General features: G+C 37.3%; 1 protein-coding gene across 2 annotated transcripts in view; it reads right to left on the reverse strand.

Annotated features, from left to right (window-relative positions):
* Nucleotides 1-918: 918 nt before the first annotated feature.
* The window catches only part of LOC111036061 (homeotic protein proboscipedia-like), a 61,727-nt gene continuing 40,943 nt past the window's right edge, over nt 919-21,702 (reverse strand). For both annotated transcript variants that reach the window (XM_022317955.1, XM_022317954.1), the window contains 2 exons: nt 5,698-5,840; nt 919-4,056 (listed from right to left, as the gene is read on the reverse strand). In XM_022317955.1, the coding sequence (XP_022173647.1) occupies nt 2,101-4,056; nt 5,698-5,840 (2,099 nt within the window). In that variant the 3' untranslated portion in view covers nt 919-2,100. The remainder of the gene's footprint in view (nt 4,057-5,697; nt 5,841-21,702) is intronic.

Consider the following 21,702-nt stretch of genomic DNA (forward strand, 5'->3'; position numbering starts at 1 on the left):
TGTGTCGAAACCCATTGACCTAATCTCCGATACCTCTGTCAATCGATATAATATGGGCACGACAATAAATATTGTAATTTTTCGTTTGTCGAAGACGTGCAGCGTCGTCGCAACGAAGCGCGGCGAAAAATTACAACAATAATAATAATATGATATTATTATAATGTAGGTATGTGGTATTACCCGGGTCGGTGAAATGCGTAAGCTGCTTTATTTGATAGGTACACGCGGAATAATATAATAATATATCGTCATTACTACGCACACGCGATACCTCCGTTTCCTCGATTTCGTATCCGTTATAATATTATTATATTATACGGTTCTTACCATGCGAAATCAGATTGTCATAATATTATTATTATTATTATTATTATTATTATTATGCGAAAATATTGTTACTGTTTCTGTCACGCGGTTGCCGTCAACAATGTTTTGTTATTTTCTTCAATCTGCGTCTCTATGAGTCTGTATAAGACGCCACGAATGGTTGACAAATCGTATACGCTATTTGGCCTATGACCCAATTGCAATGCACGACTATACATTATGATTTCGGATGACGTGGTGATAGAGACTTTTGAAATTTGCACACTCAGGTGTGAGAAATATTATGCACTTGATCTAGTGACCTGTACTTACCGTCGAAGATATAATAGTATACATCATATCATAATTTACAAAAAGTAATGACCAATAATACGATGTAATATCTAGACTTGTCGGGTATTCAATATTATTATTTTTTATTTTTTTGTTTAATTTAATTATAAGTTTTAACTACAATTTATTACAATCGTTAGGTAGTAATAATAATAGCAGCAATATATTTAAATACATAATTAATAGAAATAAAAATTAAAATAAAGAAAAACGTATTGCAATTATGTCCGTTATTTTGAACCTTTTATACAACTTTTCTTTTTTTTGTCCCTGGCGGCTTTACAATAAGACGAGTGTTTTCTACTATATAATAATATAAACATTAAACATTAGGCATTAATTTATTCCCCTTCTCAACATATTTCTTAGCGATGCAATTGAAACTAAATAATAATAATAATAATAATAATAATAATAATAGTAATAATATCATAAAATAAAACGCGACAATAATAATAATTTTATATAAGACAACAATTTCTAATAATGTATAATAATATAATTTAGTAATAATTAATTTTGTACAAGAAATATTTAACACGACCAAAAGGAAACAGTTATCAGGTATATTATAAAGTTACAATATTTCATCTATAATGTGTAAGTAATGTACAAAGTTGCAATACAATGCGACACGTGGTTTAAAGTGCAACATCTACATCACTGTTAATTTACAACGAATTTTTCTAATCTAGAAAATTAACGGTAGGTAGAAAGAAAAATATAAAAAACAACAAAAATAATAAATAATAAATCGTCGAAGATAATATCATCTGTTTTTCGTTTAAAATAATTTGGTATACAAATGAAACGTAACGGTTGAATAAAAATATATACTTAACATAAAAACAATAATATTTTAATGAGCACATTGGACATGACCGAGCTTTGTACAGAAACAAAAAAAATAATATGTGTGCAGACAGATTTCCAAGTGGACATCCACTTAGAACCTATTGAATTCAAAAACCGCCAAACATTGATGGTATTAAAATAATATTGTACTTTGGTTTAAAAACAAATTAAATCGTTAAATGTTAACTTAATTGTGTGAGTATCAGGTAGAAAATTGTACGATGGTTTCGATGTGTACAATATATACGCGATGATGACTTGGAAATAATCCCGGTGCTAATTATAATTTTGATCGAATACTAAAATTTAAAAAAAAGGAAAATCATTCGACGGTCGACGAAGAACAAATAGTCAGTTGGGACGAAAAAACCAAATCAAAATTTAGCGTACACAAAACAAATAAACGCACAAGCAGTGTAAAAAATCGATCAACATTCGACAACGATTAGCGGTCCGGAAAAACCCGTATCGGCCCCGAAAAACGAAATTGTAGTTTAAACGGACACCTAAACAGACGAGTAGAGGCAGGTATACCATAAACGTAATTACAACGGCGACCAAAGGTTAATAGTAGAGCGAATCTCAGCTGAGCTGATAGTATTCGGGTACGAACTCGTTGGCCAAGTTGCTGAGAAAGTTGAAATCGGACGAGCTGTTGCTGTTGTCGTGGACGCCGCCGCCGTGGTGATGGTGGTGATGCGGCGGTTGAGGGTGATGCGCCATAACGGCTGCGGTGGCTGCCGCTGCTGCAGCGGCTGCAGCGCTGCCGGTGACGGGAGCGACGACGGCTGCGGTGACTGCGTTTGGTTGGTGATGGAGCTGCTGGTGAAGCGACGGTTGCTGGTGTTGACAGTGCGGTTCACCGACCACCGGGCCCGCAGTCGTCACTGCTCCTGTGCCGTTGTAGAAGTGATGAAAACTGTTGAAGTGATCCCCGGACGAATCGGCGGCTGTCGCTGCCCGGACGCTGTTCGGTGGTGTCATGGCTACAGAAGAGCCGTGCGCGTGGAACTGGTCAGCGAACGCAGCCTCCAGTTCCGGTACGGCGGCTACAGCGGTGCCGGTGCCACCACCGCCACCTGCCACAGGATCTACGTAATACTGGCCAGCCGACACCTGCACGGCAGCCGCCGCGGCTGATTTGTTGTACCTGAGTTGCTGCTGCTGTTGCTGTTGATGGTGTTGCGGCTGGTGGTGTTGCTGCTGCTGCTGTTGGAGTTGTTGCTGCTGCTGCTGCTGATGGTGTGGTTGGTGGTGGTAGTCCATGTTGTACAGCTGCGAACCCGAGTGGTGGTCCTGTTGCTGCTGGAGATGTTGCTGTTGATGATGAACCCCACCGCCGCCTCCCATGTGATGGCCGTTGGTCGCGTATCCCTGGCTGGTAGCTTGGTACGTGCCGGCGTAACTTAAATGGTGGTGGTGGTAATCATCACCGCCGCTACCTCCACCTCCACTACCAGCGGTGCTACCCCCGTAACCACTGACGCCGGTCTGTTGTTGTTGGTATGCTTGACGGTGGTGGTAACCGACAGCTGTCGGAACGGTTGCGGTCTGCTGGTACGAGTCACTTCCGCTGCCCGTCTGATAACCGTTATTATTGTAACCGTTACAGTATTGTTGTTGTGGACCGTAACCCGCGCCTTGCAAATATTGTTGACGACAATGGCCCGGACCGGTCTGTTGCTGTACCCTGCCGGGGCTCTGGACGGCCACGGCCGCTCCAGACTTGGACTTGTAAGACGAAGACGACGACGGGGGAGAAGAAGTTTCGGGCGACATGTACCAGCGGCTTTGAGTGGTTGGCGGATACTGTGTTAGATAGCAATCCTTGGCGGTACCGCCGAAATTGTTTTGCTTGTTGTATTGCTGTTGCTGTTGCTGTTGTCTGTAAGCATCAGCGACCCTCGAGTACGGTGACTTGGCCGCCGGACCCCCATTGGACGGAGTCGGTGGTGTAGAAACCGAGTGATCGAGTTGTTGTTGCTGTTGGTACATGACGGACGCAGTTCCCAGAGGACTGGAGAGAGCGGTGGACGGCGTGTCCGGCGTGGATGGCGTCAAACTTCCCACGGACGTGCCACCTGCCTTCAACGACTTTCCGACTTCTGGCGATATATCCGGCATCAGCCTCATCGAGTCTTTCGGGCACATCGCCGCCGCCGATTTTTTATTCGTCTGCGGCTGTTCCGGTTTGCCCGAGGGCTCCCTCTTGACAGCCATGTGCAATATGCCCTCGTTGGACCTCGAGTCGTCTTCCATTTTCGTATCGAACGAGCTGACGCTACCAGCACTACTTCCGGCCCCGCTGCTGTTCCGGGTCACGTGCTCCATCATTATGCCGGGTGGCAAGTCGCAGTTCTGACAACTCTTCTTATCGTCCATCTGTTTGTCGCCACCGCCGCCGCCACCCGACGACTTGCCATGTTTGCCGGTCGTCGTGCCCGAACTCTGCGAGTCCTTGTCGTCGCCGTCCTCGCCCTGTTTGTTGATGGTCTGCCGCTTGTGCTTCATCCGTCTGTTCTGGAACCATACTTTGACCTGAAACACGTATATTTGAACAAATACAATCACACGTTTTCATTTCTTTCCCCTCCAGACCACATCATTTTAATATAGGATAATCGGAATAGAAGAGACACACATTCGTATTATATTATTGTCATTATTGTTATTACATTGTTCCTATTGTTGTTATCAACGCAAGGGGCATTATAATACGTATAGGTATAATATATATGTGTACAATACGCACACGTACGATCTACTCACCGTGCAGCCCATGGGAGCATGACACGTTTTATTTTTTTCCGTTTCGTGTCTGTCCAAATTACAATTTAATAGGACCACAAATCGCACATATATATATACATATCGTGCATATAATATATATATATATATATATATCTTTATACAGGCAGGTACATACAGTGTATAAAGTATAATATTATTATATGCCTGCTATAGTGCTATGAGGCCACGGAGTTTCACCCGAACACTATATGGCCGTTTCCGTTGCGTTTTCACGACATACACGAGCCGTTTATACAACAGCGTGTTTCGTTGTCGTTCACGCGACACGGTCGGATGACTTCAAACGTGAAATGTTTTTAGTTTTCGAATCCTCGTCAAAAGTCCGACAACAATCAGGTACAATCTCTCTGCCCCACCCACGTTGTCCACCCAATTTAAACGGTACCTTTATGGCCAAATATCCATCTAACTGTGTTGCAGTTAAATAAGAAACACAGTTTATTTCTTCGAAAAAGCCAAAGTTAAAGTCACAACCAAACACGCTCATAGCATAATTATTATGTATTATCGATTGATTTAATATTTCTGACTATTTAAATATAACATATAATATAAAGAGTTTTTTTCGGTCAGTGCAGTACCTATAACATACCTATGTATAGGAACTGGTGTACTTTGAATAACGACCCACCCACAACATACATTATAAATGTTCGAAACATTTGAAAAGTAAATTTTATTTGAATTCTGTGTATAATGTTTTAATAACGCTGACAATGAATGTAATATTGTATCTTAATGGCGTAAATATTTCAAAACTGCCTGAAGTCATACCAGGATTGTTTTCCCTTGAGAACTGCCTTCTTATAATGTATTGTACGAAACCATGTCATTTTTATCTTTTTTTTTTGGAAAATATTATTATTATTATCATCTTGTTCAAGGTCCGAGTTCATTGAAATACAACTACACTATACATTAAACGCGGTAATCGCTGGGAAACCGATTTTTATAACTCCGAAGAGCATAACATAATAACAACAGTTGGTTATATATGTTCCGGTACGATTTTACAACGCGAACACACTACACTGGCCAAGACCTGTAATTTAATGTCATTTAATTTTTTCTGATGAACACAATCCAAAACTATGTTTTTTTATTACGATCATACAATCAAAACTACGAATAATTATTTACCAGATAAAAATATTTTATTATGTCTCGACATTTCTTGATCATAATTATTATTTTTGTGCGTGCATTTAAATTATTTGATTTGCATCATAACACACCGTTACCTTTTCAATTATTTTTAGAATAGTTATTTAGAGTCTGCTACGACTTGACAGCAGATTTATACGACTATGATTATCAATTAATTCAATGACATATTATATACAATGAAATAATATATATCCTGTATACCTGTCTCTCGGTAAGGTCCAGAGATGCTGCGATTTCTATTCTCCTGGGCCGACACAGATACTTGCTGAAATGGAATTCCTTCTCGAGCTCCAGAAGTTGAGTGTTGGTGTACGCGGTACGAAGTCTCCTGGGCAAACCGTTTTCTGAAACAAACAGACGAAACGAAAACATAAACGATTGCCGAAATATGATGAGATGCGGGTCATGGAAAATAAAAATCCGTGTCAACCTCAGAGTTATTAATTATACGACACCCTATTGGCGGCGTATAGTACATATTTTTCGCCTTCGCATCTGACAAATGACATTATTAATATTATAAGAATACGAAAACACAAGACGGGAAAAATAGAAACATATTGGCCTGAACGTCCCTAATGACCGGCGGCGGCGGCTTAAGAGATAAATTTTGACCCAATGACGAGGCATCCGACGCGGACGAGGGAAGGCCGACCGCATTTGTTTCCGTCAGACAAACAACGCGCACGTTCTGCGCGGCAAAACGTGTTTGTTTTTCTTTTAAAAAAAAGCGTAGCTCGCCGACAGCTATAGAGTTCATTTTTAAAACGCGTCATTTCCGTTTCACTTGATGTGTACATCACAGTGTTTTCGTCGATTTCGTGACGAAATGGCATAAAGAAAGAGATTATTAAAGTGATGTCGACCGTCAGAAATATAATATCTAACAATAACCTCTAAGATCTTATTGATTATTTCGAAATCCGAAATCCGAAATGACACTCGCTGCAAAATAACAGGCACGGTCAAATAAATCGGCGTGCTCGCTTTCTATAGGTTTATGTCGTACGAATATATATAGGTTAGTCGCACATCTATGTAATATTGTTAATATGACTTAAACATTTTGCATCCGTTTTCGTATAAGGTTTGTGATGTAAGATTTATTCGAGTGCAGTATAATATAATATACGGGTATAACATTTTATTTGTAGAAAAACACTCGGCGGAAGCGTAAAAACGGTGTATTGCCATTCGATAAAATGTTCAATTTTTCACTGAATCCGGCGAAAACCGAACGGGATCTTTCCGAGTGATTTGTAAAGCGCGCGAGCGTGCACGCGGGAGACGTCATCAACATTCAACGAATAGCGGAAATACTTGTGGCGGGACCCCGACCGTTTCCGAGCGACAAGAAACCGATCGAACCCGCGAAATATTTTAATAATGAGAATTCAAATCGCGCGCATACACGACGCCACTCTCCGCCGGAATAGAGGTATACACGCGCGTGTGTGGGTGGGTGTCTGAGTGTGTGTTTCTCTGAAAGTCATATACATCATAGGTATATATACAAGGTATATACGAGGTCCGTTGGGGCGGAATTTGATTTTCGGAAGCAGTCACTTCTGTCGTCTCCCCCGTCAACCACCACTGGCATACTGCAGTGAGCATTGTGAGACGACGACGGTATATGACGGAATAAGATATAGAGACGGTCGTGGCGGTGCAAGCGGAATCGAAGGCGCGGGCTGCAAACGAAATATTATATTATACAGGACGCGCATCTCCGGAGGGTCGTGGAGACGAGAGGAGCTGGAGAGTGCGTGTGCTGCTGAGCTCGTACTCGTTTATATAATATAACGGTCGGCTGCGACGAGAAATCGACTGGAGGGTGGTGGGGAGCGGTCGTCGTTCATCAGTCATCGTCAAATCTCATATATACGATATGATATGATATGATATGATATGATATATATTATTATATACGCGGCCATGTGTCGCCAGGTAAAATTTAATATCGCCCGACCGACGAACGCGAGAGTTTGACTGGATGACAATAAGCGGGCGAGGACCGGCGTCGCTGCTCCGACTTAAACTGCGTATATATATAATGTGTGTGTGTGTGTGTGTATGACATTACCGTTGTTGTTGTTGTTGTTGTTATTATTATTATGTATATGTATAATGTATATACGGATGCACGAATATCTTTTACTCGAGCGCGAGAGGGGTTATTGCTGACATCATTTGTTGGGGTTCCGTTTCGGGATTCGTCCGTCAGTCTACCGCCGCATACATCGCCCGGTGTATATATGTATATAATATCTATATAGGTACCACCGACGAGGTTACGACGGCCCGGTTATTGTGGTGGGTCGTCAGTGGAGAGCGGGGACGGGGGTGGTTGAGCATTTTTGTTTCTGTCTCGCGAACAAACATTTTTTTTCTCTTCTTTTCGCTTTTCCAATATAAAACATCCGAAAGTCATCCCGCACCCCTTTCCACGCTCGTGTACCCTTCCTCCCTTCCACCGACAACCCCCGACACCACATAAAGTTAAGAAAAGTTACCGTATTCCTTTTTTTGTTTTTTTTCCATACGAAACGCTCCCCCTTTACCCCGCCGACCCTTTATACGCGTTGTGTTTTTTTTACAGACCGGTAAAAGAATTTTTGATTAATGATATTACATTGATTTTTCGTCGTGCTCATTCCCCCTCTTGCGCACGGTTTTTACTTACTTATTATTATTTTTTTTTAAGTTTTTGTTTTGCATATTTCTCTTGGTTTTCCCTATGGGCGCACGCGCATCATAACCTTAAGAATTTATGCGTTTGACACAACTGCAGTATATATACCTATTTCCCACCCCATACTTTTATAATATATACATAAACATACAAATAATTCGAACAAATGACTTTTTTTTCTCTCCTTATTTTAATCGCTCATTACATTATACAGTCATACAAACCAATGTTTATAGTAATCGTATTATATTATTGTTGTATACCGATTATTCAATCCTGGGGGTGGAATGGGAGATATGCAGAAAAACGAGATACTGCGGAAATCCAGTGATTAAATTATCCACTCGTTCATCACCCGCTTCGTACACTGTATGGTACATCGTACATATCGTGATAATGATCAGGGTAAGTCATCAACACTCAACACATAAAATATGTGAGGTAAAAATATTTGAAATTAAATTAAAATGGGTCACTACTATACAAATACAACAACTGTTATGTGGCAGTAACCAGTTTACCCATATGATAATATTTACGGTGAGTCGGTGAGTGATTTATCAAAATATCCGCATATGTACATAGCCTATATACACAGACTTCGGGAAACTTTTGACGTTTTCAATGAGAGACCGTTTATGCTTGTCACGGGTCTCAGCCTCGGTCGATTCGCGACAGGGGTGGGCTCGCAAATACACCCGCGCACGGTCGTATAAATAGATCGTAATAATAATATGAGACCGTGTGCGCTGGGAAATAATAACATACGATATTCTCAGGTTTTTCTTCGGAAATCCGTAAGCCCTCGAGTAACTCGTCAGTCCTCGTTTATGGATCGGCAAAGAATATAATATCATATATTGGTTTTATGCGCGATGTGTCGCAGTGCGCCTTCATACGAGGGCTGCAGACAGAAAACCCGGTGGCGACGTGACGTATAAAGTAGTTGTATATACAATGGGGGATGGATGCGAGGTAAGTATAAAATTTCGTACACAGAATGGGTAGAAAGGGATCGCGGCGATGACGTCGTTGACAAAAGGCTCTGCGACACTGGTGTTAATAATATAATCTCTCTCATTCAACCGAAATCACCGCGAGTTTGTTATGCCACGTAACACACACCCGAGCCTGGATGCACTCCGTCAACGACTATATAGGTAATTTTACACATACTATTAAAATATGTATAATGTGATGTATATATCACTTATATTATGTGTATATTTTATGAGACGTCGTTAACAGTGGCAAATATACAATGTGTGTGTGTGTGTGTGTGTGTGTGTGTGTGTGTGTGTGTGTGTGTCGTTTTGTATAATCTTGAAAACACCATCTTTATGATATATGCCACTCATCCGATTAGGTATATAATCGCATATATATGCTGCACATTTAATAAAATATAACGAGACAACACAGAAACATTCGATTTTGAATATAATTTTCTATATAGTTTTTTTTTTGTCAAAATTAAAAATAACCCACTCTTGTGAATAAAATAATATATTATTATGAATCCTTGGAATGAACAAATATTGAAAGTATATGAACTTTACTTAGTATCTAAATGTAAGATAATACTTACTTTAGATTTAGATTTGTTATAAGAATTAACCATCATCCAACATTTATATTTTATGGGCCGAGAAATTCTTCAAAGACTTTTTTAGCAACCTACTATATTTTAAACCAAAATAGACAAAACTATGATAGATATTGAACATTTCTAGTTTATCGAACATAATCGGGTGCCTAATTTATACACCTCCACAATTAAAATTGCCAAAAAGCAAAACCATCCAATTATAAACTAGCACGTGAAAACACGTATACCTAAAATAGAAAAACATATACTTTTGTTAGTATTACATAGCAACATGGAAATAAGTACGACACATATTCGGCTCAGGAAGAGTATAAAGGGGAACTATATGAGAGCCCAAAAATCAAAATACACTATTTTTAGATATAGCATTGTCACTGTTTTCTAAGCGCAAAAATGCCAGACTAATATTAGTAATCGTTGAACATTATATGTTTGTACTTTGACGTTTTAGGTAGGTAATTACTAATTTTATACTGTTTTAAACTTCTGTCTATTTGAAATTAAGTATTATTTTAAATCTACGATAAATTTAATCTAGGTAGGTGGTAGGTACTGTTATTATCCTCGCTTCCTGTCATAATTGTTCGGTTGATTGTAGATCGATTGGAAATTGAAATATAGCAATATATCGATTGCACTCTCATTTATGTTTTACATCGAAAACACGTCAAATACGAGTTTACTGCGTAAACTTCATATTATGGTCTCCAGCTATTAGTGAAGGGGGGAAATGTTAAGCATAACGGGGCTAACCGTGTTATATTATTAAACGCGTAATGACAAATCGGAATTGAAAATTTAACGAATTTCTTCAAGTAGACAGTGATATTGAACCGGCCGGTGTCTTAAATACACCTGTATCATCACGGTCTAAAATACACGCGTTTTGGTCATGGAAATGCCCCAATAAAACAGATTATCGATGAAGTAGCTCTGGGAATCCATCAACCTTACCTATGAAGTATGTACACACCAGTATGTCCCAAGTAATACATCGATATTCATTTTATCGTTTTTATTCGACGCGACGACTTATATTACACATTCAATAACCGACTATATTATGGAGTGCTGATCGATCGAGTTGATCAATGATGAAGAATTAAAAACAGTTTGTTGTTAAATTTATACGATTACTCCTTCTAACATAATATAAAATTATTGACGGATTAAGTCTGCATAGATTTTCAACTATAGTGAACAACACTATGTATATAGTTGACTGTATTGTCTTCGAAATTGTCAACTAAGACGAGTTGTGCGGGACTATAGTTTTAATTATTATTCGATACTCCACGACTGGCGCATGTCTGCATATCTTTTAATATTATTGCTATATTTTTTTTTACAACATATTGTATCCCCGCCGTCTCCAAGTATTAATAATACTGCTGTGTTCGTAATCGTAATATGATATTCTCAACAATATTATAATGCGTACATACTGTATGCACGAGATGCAGCATGATCCACGGAGCCGGAAGATCGGAGGACCGAATGGACGTTTCAAAATAATAATATTATGATGCGGCGAGCATAATATTATTATTATATGCCTACCCGTGTCCAAACGATGAAACGACCCAGTGTGTCTATAGCGAGCAGTGCACAGTATATAATAGTAGTGCACTATATTATTTATAGTAATATTATGTCACGATATAATATATGTATTATTATTATGGTCGACGTGACCGAAAAACATGGCAACCGTTTGGCGCTTACGTTCATCAGTATTCGCGTCTCGTCATTGGTTCGTTTCCTGCCCTGGAGTAGCGGGGCAGAGCTGTCAATCAAACCCGCGGGCCCTGTATATACATAATAATATTACACACGCACGCACCGACCCTCTGCCCGGCACAGTATATATACAGTCGTCGGCGGCGGCGGCGGCGGGACAAAAACACTGCAGCTTGAGTTGCCTGTCGCGGCACATCCACCCGTCGTCGGTTGAACAAAATACACATTATGCGCTGAAATCCGTGCGCCGTGGGTGTGCGAGTGTGTGGCGTGTAGTTAATTTATTTTTATTTTTCGTCTTATATACGGACTCGTCGTCGTGAATACATCGCATATACCACGTCTTGCACTCTCGCGCGCAACACATTTTTCGAGACCATAATATGTAATATACATTCCCATCTACGTCCACTCGGATATTATTACCTGCTGGCCGCTACGTTACGAACCGAAGCCATTTAGCTACACATATTTCATTGAATTAACTTTTTCTCTTTGTTACATTGATATTACCCTATTGCGTATAAATTCACTTAGACGCCAGATGTCGTAAGATATTATAACAATATAAGAAATGTCATAAAGAACATATACGAATAAAATTATTTGTGATTCATTTTTTAATTTTATTTATCATAAGAATAAAGCCAACCGGCTTTTGCGAAAGAGAGAAAAGATAAATAATATATGATAATAAATAAATAAATAATACTAATATACTATTCAATATAAGTATCATAATATTATGGTCTGCATTTACACTCATCGTTCCCTTTTCGGTTGCACGTCACGCGCTCAGTCGTATTTCTCGGTCTGGACCAATCTCTGTTTAGATGTACCTAACTATCGTAGACGGATCAAATGTGTGTGTCTTAAATTATTTCGCAGATCTCAACAAGTTTTTTTTTAATAATTCTTATGAAATCATGTACCTCTAAAATAAAATCTAAAATTTTTTAGTTGATTTGTGAACTCGCAGATCTGTTCTCATTTCTAAACGGGCCAGATCCGTATTATGCACTCCTGAGCGTAGGTAAACTTAATACGCGAGTTTTGAAAGAAATGGTACCCTCAAAACGCCGTCACGTATGATGAAATGAATCATAATGTGTGATGTAATGTATGTGTATTATCACTTTATCTGCAGTTAGCACTATCACGATATAACGATGTGATACTCGGTTCTGTGTTTCAGCCGAATTTCGGCGATTGTATATTTTGGGAGAAAATCACGAGTCGACAGTGTCATCGCCGCTGCAAGTAGGATTTTTTTCTACCGCCGTCGACGGCCCGCCGCCGAAATCTGGAAACTCGGAGTCACGTAATCGTGGGAAAACACGTGTCTCTCCGTGACTATCGGGAGTGCAGAAATACTGTAGCTAGCGCCACAGCTCGCGTTCTTCCCTTGACGTCGTTGTTTTATACCTTATAGGTATATGGCTTATGGCTATATATTATTATATACCTGCAATGTGTTACGGACGAAACTTAACCACGCGTAGCTGTGATCTATATATAATATATATAATATTCGCGTGTGCATATAGATTATATAATACGCTGTATAGGTATACATATTTATGCAACACACACGAACACACACTTCGGTCGCGTTCCTCTACCCTCATCTCGTCCGTCCGCCACCGAAACGCTGTGTCTAACTTATTATTAAAATATGCTAATATGACGTCATACTTCGCTCAAGTACCCGCGCACGAGTATACATATCGTCGCGGGGAGCGATAAAGACGCGCGGCGTGGATATATACGCGAGCGTGTGTGGTTGTGTGTGTGTGTGTTTGTGTGTGTGTGTGAGTGTGTGGTTGTGTGTGTACATGTGTGCGTGCGTGTGTGTGTGTGTGTGTACATGTGTGCGTGCGTGTGTGTGTGTGTGTAATATATATTCGTGCGGGGTGCAGCGCGTAGAGTCACGACTTTCGGACGAGGGTTATCGCGTGCGTGAGCGCGTAATTTATATTTACGCTCAGAAGTGGTGTGTTTGATCGAGGAGAGGGTTGCAAAAGTTTGCTCCCCCCCTAGGATATCGACAGCCGATGACACCACCAATGTATATATGATGTAACTATCTACATGTGTATTGCTTGCGTCTCTTATACCCTCGCGGTGTGTGTCTATTTATATTGTTTATACTTTCATTATACGGTTGGAAATGTGCACTACTGCACTCACTTGGCACGCTTTTTCACAAATTAAATTTCCAATTATACCACGTTCTTTTTTCACCAAGGTAGCTTAAACTGTAATATTTTAATCCTTTTGAAAAAAAAAATAACAACATATTCAACATTCTTCCACATAAAATGCGATTTGTGCGTATAAAAGTACGCCTATAGCCAGACCACATTTCGGGCGCTACCTTCTTCATCTGTAGTGTTTCTGTTTCGTTATCTTGTTCTATCCGTCTATACATTCATATGTATTATATTATTATTATAACGGACGGATGTTGTGAAATAATATAATATTTATATTATAAAATAAAAAAGCGCGCTCGTGTATGTGGTGCAATAGTGGCAGAAAATTATTAAGAAAAGCGTGCGTTGGACGAGACGAATAATAAGAATTATATTATAGTATAGGTTATATACAACCCGGTGAAAAATAGTGCAATTGTAAATTGATGACCGTTTGTGCGCCATAAGAATATTGCCGATTTGTATATTATACGAAATCATTTCGTTTTTGAAAAATAAAAAAATTTAGATATTACAATACGTCAAATGTATATAATACTGTGACTTGCAGTACTATAGGTAATAAAACCTTTTTTAAAACTTTCGCTTTCTAGTCAGATGACATTTAAACAGGCACCATGTGATTATGCGTCACGTATTATGATTTCAAGTTTTACTAAAATCGAGCAAACAATATTATAAACTAAAAACCACTAACCATAATTTAATATTATACAATGTATTCATATGGCATATGGATTAACTAGTTTTTTGCAGAATAAAAACCTATAGTGTCAACTCTATTCGTGAAGTACTTAAATGTTGACTCCAAAAAAAAGCCTTTTTTACGTCACATCGCAAAGTTCAGAAAATTGTTATAATTTATAATTTCAAAAAATGATAAAAACAAAAATCATTGCAATCGCTGATTTCAAAATTATGTAGCACTGCACGGTACTATAAATAACTTTTTAGAAGTTTTCACGGCAAAAGTCACTTATTCATACAACTATACAGTTTATAATATATACATTATGTACCTCTAAAAGCGAATCGTACAAGACATAGTACCTATACTGTATACACCGTCTATAAGCGGTGTACGTGATTATAATACATACTATATCAATTAATAAACATAAAAAATCGGTTGCAGTGATTAAAAAATAAAACGGTAAAGATTGACTGTAATAAGTGCCGATCGACTATGTATTATAATATTATTGTAATGATGCTGGGAGTTGACAGCCGATTTCCCGTACGATATAAATACGACTGTGAGGGAAATGCATATACAGACGGGTTAAGATCTCTCCCGAAATTCCGAATACTTCCACAAGGCCCCGGTGTATATATAATATAATATATATATATATATATATAAGTGTAGTTATATAAGGACCCTCTCGTCGTGTGCCAAAATAACGACACTGCAGCACACTATATTGGAACATTCTCAACAGACACCTCTGTGCGTGTTTATGTCCCTCCCCCCACGTCCAAGCGCCGTAGGGCTGTTGCGGTTTATTTTCCTCCGAAGCTCTTTTGAATCCGCCGCAAAGGTTTGTAGTCCCGCAGGAGACGAGCTTTCGGCAAACTCTAAAAGGTTTGTGCGTCAACCGTCGTATTATATAAAATAAATACTGCGTTTATATATAATATATACACACACATTGCATACACCAGCTATAGTGTATTATATACTATACGTTTATGTTAAAATAAAAACGTTAAAAATTAAAACCTCTATATTAAACCCCCGTATTTGGTTCCAAGTTTAGAACTATACGGAGTATCTATAACATAAAAAAAGCGATTCAAGAGCAATTCCATATAATATCTATAATGAGTATGTAACCATTTTGGTCATAATTGTATAAAGACTATACTAATTTATCGGTTTGATCCTTGTACAAAAAAAAAAACTATTTTCCTTTACTATAAACCTGCTGAATTTTATAGTTATATCTGTTATGGTTTTCATTAGACATTTACATATTATCATTATGAAGAACCCTAAGAAATGATAATTAATAATTTGTAATTTGTACCTTTTTTAACCGATAAATAATACACCACGTTATGCAACATTTTTTTTATATCGTCAGGACAATACATTCTATTGAAGTAGTCATTGTGAAATGGCCAGTAGGCACAAGGCAATAAGTCACACAATATTTTATAAAACGTGCCTCTGATATTGTAGTAGATCTGCTAGAGTAATATTATGTATAGCAAGACGCGCCCGGGCAAGATGCCGCTGATTTCTGCACTGCACTCTTTCTATTTGTTTCGTGGCGGGCGTCGTATTATTACTATACAGACAGGAGTTTTTGCCAAAAAAAGCGACTCGACGTATAGCGAAATATATTATATAGGTACAACAAAATAATATTATATTATGTCGACGCGATATTCGGTGAAGGTATTATTGTTATTATATACCCTGCAGCGTGTATTTGTATATATACATATATGTATAGACATAAATCTATTCAATAATGCCGACAGATGTGTAAAACGTGTTTCGTAAAAAAACCAACCACCTACCTAACCGCAAAAAGGTAGTTTTAGACCTCCACGATATATTATATACATTATACAGTATACATATATTAGGGTGGCACTCAAAAAAAAAATTTTAGTTTTCTCATATTTTAAGTTCATTCTATAATTCAAAAAAATGATATTGTGAATATAATATGAACTAATTTTATAAACATTAAATGGTAGCTCAATAAACTTAAAAATACCAAAAAAATATAATAATAATAATGTTAAAAAATAATAGATACCATTACCTAGGTGATTAAGTTTCTGTACATACACAGATTTTTTAGGAAATTTAAATAATTTAAAGTGGTTAATCTAAAAAATAGTGTATTACTTTTATAGCAGATAGATACAACTATTTTCTTTTCAAAAGAAAATTCTAAACCCAAAAATATAAATTATTCAAATATACATAAATAAAGTACCTTTTTTATTTAAATGCAGTCGAAAATAATAATACTGATATTTTTTTCAAAATAGCTGTATATTTCAACACAAAAAAAGATTTAAATCAAATACACATTTGAGATTAAAATATATTTTTTTTCAAAAATAGCATACATGGTAACGGCTCATAATAATGTTTGTTTCGCAGAATATAATATAATATTATAGCGTTATTCACTTATACCCTTAGACCTAATAAAAGACGGCTGTAAGGCAGCCCGTTATGATGATATAAACGCTTTAGGAGAGCTGATTTAAAGGAGGGGTACATCGGTTAGTGTCGGAGATGAAACGATGCGTTGAAAATTATATGACATATTTCGACGCATATGTGTGTATGAAAAATAATAATTAATAATATGTGTATTGTGTATACAATTATTGTTCTCTGGTCGTAGACGGTGTGATTAACGTGCCTCTGATTTAATCCTAATTTGGATTATTTTTTTTAGCATAATACATCCATTGTTAAACTTATATGTTATATATATATATAATATTCACGTGCACGAAAAATAAAGCTAAAAGGTAATGCTTCCGAGCTGAACGGCGATAAAAAATTAAATGTTTGTTTAACGTATTTCAATATTGTCGGCGATGCGGAATCATCTGAAAAATGGTACAAAAAAAACCAACAAAACGAAACAAAGGTTCAAATGACGAGTACAATGCACCCGATATAATTAGTAATATTATAATAATATGTAATTACAACGCTAAATCATAAAATTGTTGTACAATGCGGTATATAGATACTTTGTGTGTTATTATACAATGTATCGGTACTGTAAGGTGATTTATGGTTAATAAAATAATAATATTTTTAAAAAAATCATCGTACATTGTTGCGGTGCACATAACTCCTATATACCTATTTAATATTATAATAGCATAATATTTATAATATGTCGAGCAATGACGAATATCGTGGCAAAATGGATGAGAAAAATGACAAAAAATCACGAGCGAGAGAAAAAAATAGCTCGCCCCATCCCCCGACCAAAATTGACGCGTATATATGCCATATGGGTGGCGGGTAGGTGGAGGAAATCACACCGATTGTGTATGTTTGTCCACACGCGCACACACACCACGGCGTTTCCGGCCGGATGACCGGACACTATAATATATTGTACCCGAGCACATGCATTATAATATAATAATATTATATGTACGATGGTTATTCGACGTCCTCTACGCCAGGCTCTCGCGGTTATTATATACGTATACACGCCAACACACGTGATGGAACGGCGGTATTTGTGGGCATTTTGAGTGTGTGCGGCGGCGGCGGCAACGTGTCGCGCTCGCTATTTAAATTAAAACACTAAGCGGTTTTCAATTTGTTCGCTGCAGCGGCTGTCGCGCGCGCCACCGCCGCGTACGTCACCCCTCGGCGCTTATGCAAAACGAGCCGCCACCCCGCGCTGAACCGCCCGCACCCTCACCCGCCACAGCGGCCAACCCCCTCCCACTACCCTTCTTATCGTGTTCCAACTCGTCGACGGGACGCAGGCAGCGGCATCGTATAATAATAATCCGTTCCTCTCGTGTGCACGGCGAAAAAAAAACGAAAAAAAATTGTATAACGATGAAAAAAATATATGCTTAAAATTAAATGTATGAATTCCGACAAACCAAACGAATTCGTTTCGATAATATTATTATAATCCTTAATAATTACAATATCATCCGATTTATTATCGTTGCAGCCTATATTAGCGTTTGTACTATGTTCTTGCAACAATAATCGTATAGCTGCAGTACCCCACGTTCGATAAAAAAAAAACAATAATTTTTTAGTTTTAAAAATAGTACTTTTGGCCGCCTAAAATCGTCTTTTATACTACTCTGCGTTCCTCGGGTTCACGTCTAAATACGTTAAACAGTCTGCATATAAAATCGACGATAATACATGGAAATTGCCGTCAATTCTGTGATATAAATATTAAAATATACAATTATATTTATAAAAATGTTGAATATGATGTATGTGTTTATCATTATGTCTTTAAACGTGATAAAAGGTAGGCAAGTGGGTAACGATTCTGTTGTAAATTAAATGTCATGAGGCCATTGTAATCGATGTGTTAAATTTTAGATAAATGATGCAAAATGATGAACAAAAACCTATTTTTCCAGCTGGAGTTATTGTATTTTGTCAGTCTATAACCACTAATGGTATGTTTTATGATATAATTGCTATTTAAATAATTTATTTCCGAAAATGATACATTTGATATTTGAAAATCACATTGTGCTGATATAGTGTAATAATATACTTAAAAAGTTTCAAGAGCCCACAAATAATATTTTTGAATTAGGTACAACAGTCAATAGTATTGTTATTCATCGTTTAAATATCTAATTTCTTCCAAATTTGAACTTAAGATAGGTATCTATAAAAAAATGTGTTTAATATTTATAAATTTTTTAGATTTTTTGGTTACAGTATGAAACTAATTATGAGAACAATTGCTTTAAATTTGACCCTTAAAATCTAAACATTTTAGTGCCCAATAAGGTGATGACAAACACAAAAAAGTACACTTCATTGTAAAATCAAAAGTTACTTCTTATTTTAATTCATTTTGAAAGTCCAATGTTCTAGATGTTGCATAATACAATTTTTAGAATACGTAAAGAAAGAATAAAACTTTATACTTGTATAGTCGTATGTATACATTAAACTTAAAAAGTCATCTATGCTTCACTTTATACATTCCACGTATTGGTGCATTGGTTGTCGGCATGACGGCATCATTTCAGTTTTGAGAGGGAGTGGTTTGTCAACACATTTTTCATTCAATTATTTCGTCCCCTATTTAATTTTCTTTAAAAATGTCATCCCCTCACAATCAAGACCATAACAGTAAAATATATCAAACTTCTAACGAATAGTGCAGCTTATAGATTTATAGTATGTCTCAAATAAACTATTTCTTATCTCGAACGTTTTGTGACAAATATTGAATATTATATGAAACTCGTTTTCTCATCATAGACACAATAGGTAGCTAACTATACAATTCAATTTTAATAATTTTAATATTTTATAGTTATTTATATTTTTTTAATTTTATCGTTTCAAATCAAAAATTTTATTAAATAACTAATACGCAAATTTTATATTAGTATTAAGTTATATTTACACTACACAATTAAAAATTATTTAAGCAAAGATACTATTAACTAGGGCCACAAAAAGTGAGCAATGACCAACTTGGCGACGCTGTACCATGAATTATTCTTATTTGTAGCAACCTACAGTACTACTTTCACTGCAATCACCACAGTAACCAATTCAAATAAATCAATTATTTAAAAATATTACTACCTCACGTGGGTATCTCAAAATCGCATAATATCAATTACTACCACGTAATACATTAAAATAAATTGTCCACAACTTACTCGAAATTTCATTAATTTACAAAGTTTATTACATTATTATCAAATATAATAATAATTGTATCATACATTTATTACTTTTTCTTTTTTAGCAATATGAACATTTTTTGTGCATTTAATAAATATTTTGTAGAATGAGACTATGGGCCCCATATGTGATCTAACAGACCCTTCCATGGCCCCCTTAATTCGAGCTTGGCAGTAGCTTGGCTATATGGATATTTTTGATACCTATACGATTTAATTTCTCGCAAATCACCAAAAGTGGGTTAAGCATAAACAATTTAAACGCCCTGCAGCTGCAAGTAACACACGTTGAAAAATATATTTTTTAAATATAACGATGTCTTATTTACTGCTATACACTACTATAATATAAATATAATACACACATACACACACACGCACACACACACACACACACACATCCATATAGATCGATCGAACTCGAGTCGACCACCCCTGCCACGATTTGTAAGTGCGGCAGGAGTAGGGGTAGAAAAGCGTTGATTGCGCCATTGGTTTATTAGCGGAAAAGACGCGGCGGCGGTAGGGAACGGTTTTTTGCTACGCGCGTTTATCTCGACCGGGGCCGGCGCAAAAACGGAATGAAATGTATCGGAAGGAAACTCGCTCCTCCGCTGCAGCCTCCGACTCTTATCTTGGTATTTATATATGTATACTCAAAGGCGTACAGTGTATAAACCGCAACGTTCTTTTTCGCGGTGCGTCTGTCGCCGCCGAAGGACCCCACTGAGCTCAACGGGTGGTGTGGCAGTGTGGACAGGGGGGGGGGGAAGTATAAGGGTCGTGTATATACGTATATACCGCGAGAAAAAAAAATAAGGGAAGTGTACCGCGCGTATCGCCGTCGTTGTCGCCGCCGCCGTCGTCGTTGTTATACTATTATTATATATTATTATCGTGTGCGGTGCGTGGTGTATATAGACGTTTTTTTCTGTAAAAATATTGTTTATCTCGCCACCGTTTTTTTACGACCGATGTATATATGCATGTGTATGTGTGTGTGTGTTATAATATGTATGTTTGTATTTATAGGTTATTTTTTAACCTCTATATACACTCTCCCACCGCCGTCTGCAGATCGTGAGATTCGACTGTAGCCTGTAGGTCCTATATTATACCTATATGGGTACCAACTATACGTACCTACCGCTGCAAACCTCCTGGCAAAATTTACCTACATGGTTCACATAATATGTATTTATATATTTAAACATCATGATAAATATTAGTCACGTATGAATAATATATTTAAAATAAAGTGTTTTTTTTTCGTTTTTACTCGATTCATCACGATCACGTAAGAGGCCCGTCGTACGATATATTATTCATCATAATATTATACTATACACGTATTCTATATAATATATTATTATTATAAATAATCGTATAAGCGGACGATTTCCTCGATTAAAAATAATGGCTTAAACGAAAACAGCAATTATGATAATCGTCAGTGATTTATATCGTGCAGTAACATTGTAATATATTATGTAGCTATGGATCCTATATACATGGCGTTTCGGACTTCGCTG

This window comes from Myzus persicae, unplaced genomic scaffold (assembly GCF_001856785.1).
Source record: "Myzus persicae strain clone G006 unplaced genomic scaffold, MPER_G0061.0, whole genome shotgun sequence".
Taxonomy (NCBI): domain Eukaryota; kingdom Metazoa; phylum Arthropoda; class Insecta; order Hemiptera; family Aphididae; genus Myzus; species Myzus persicae.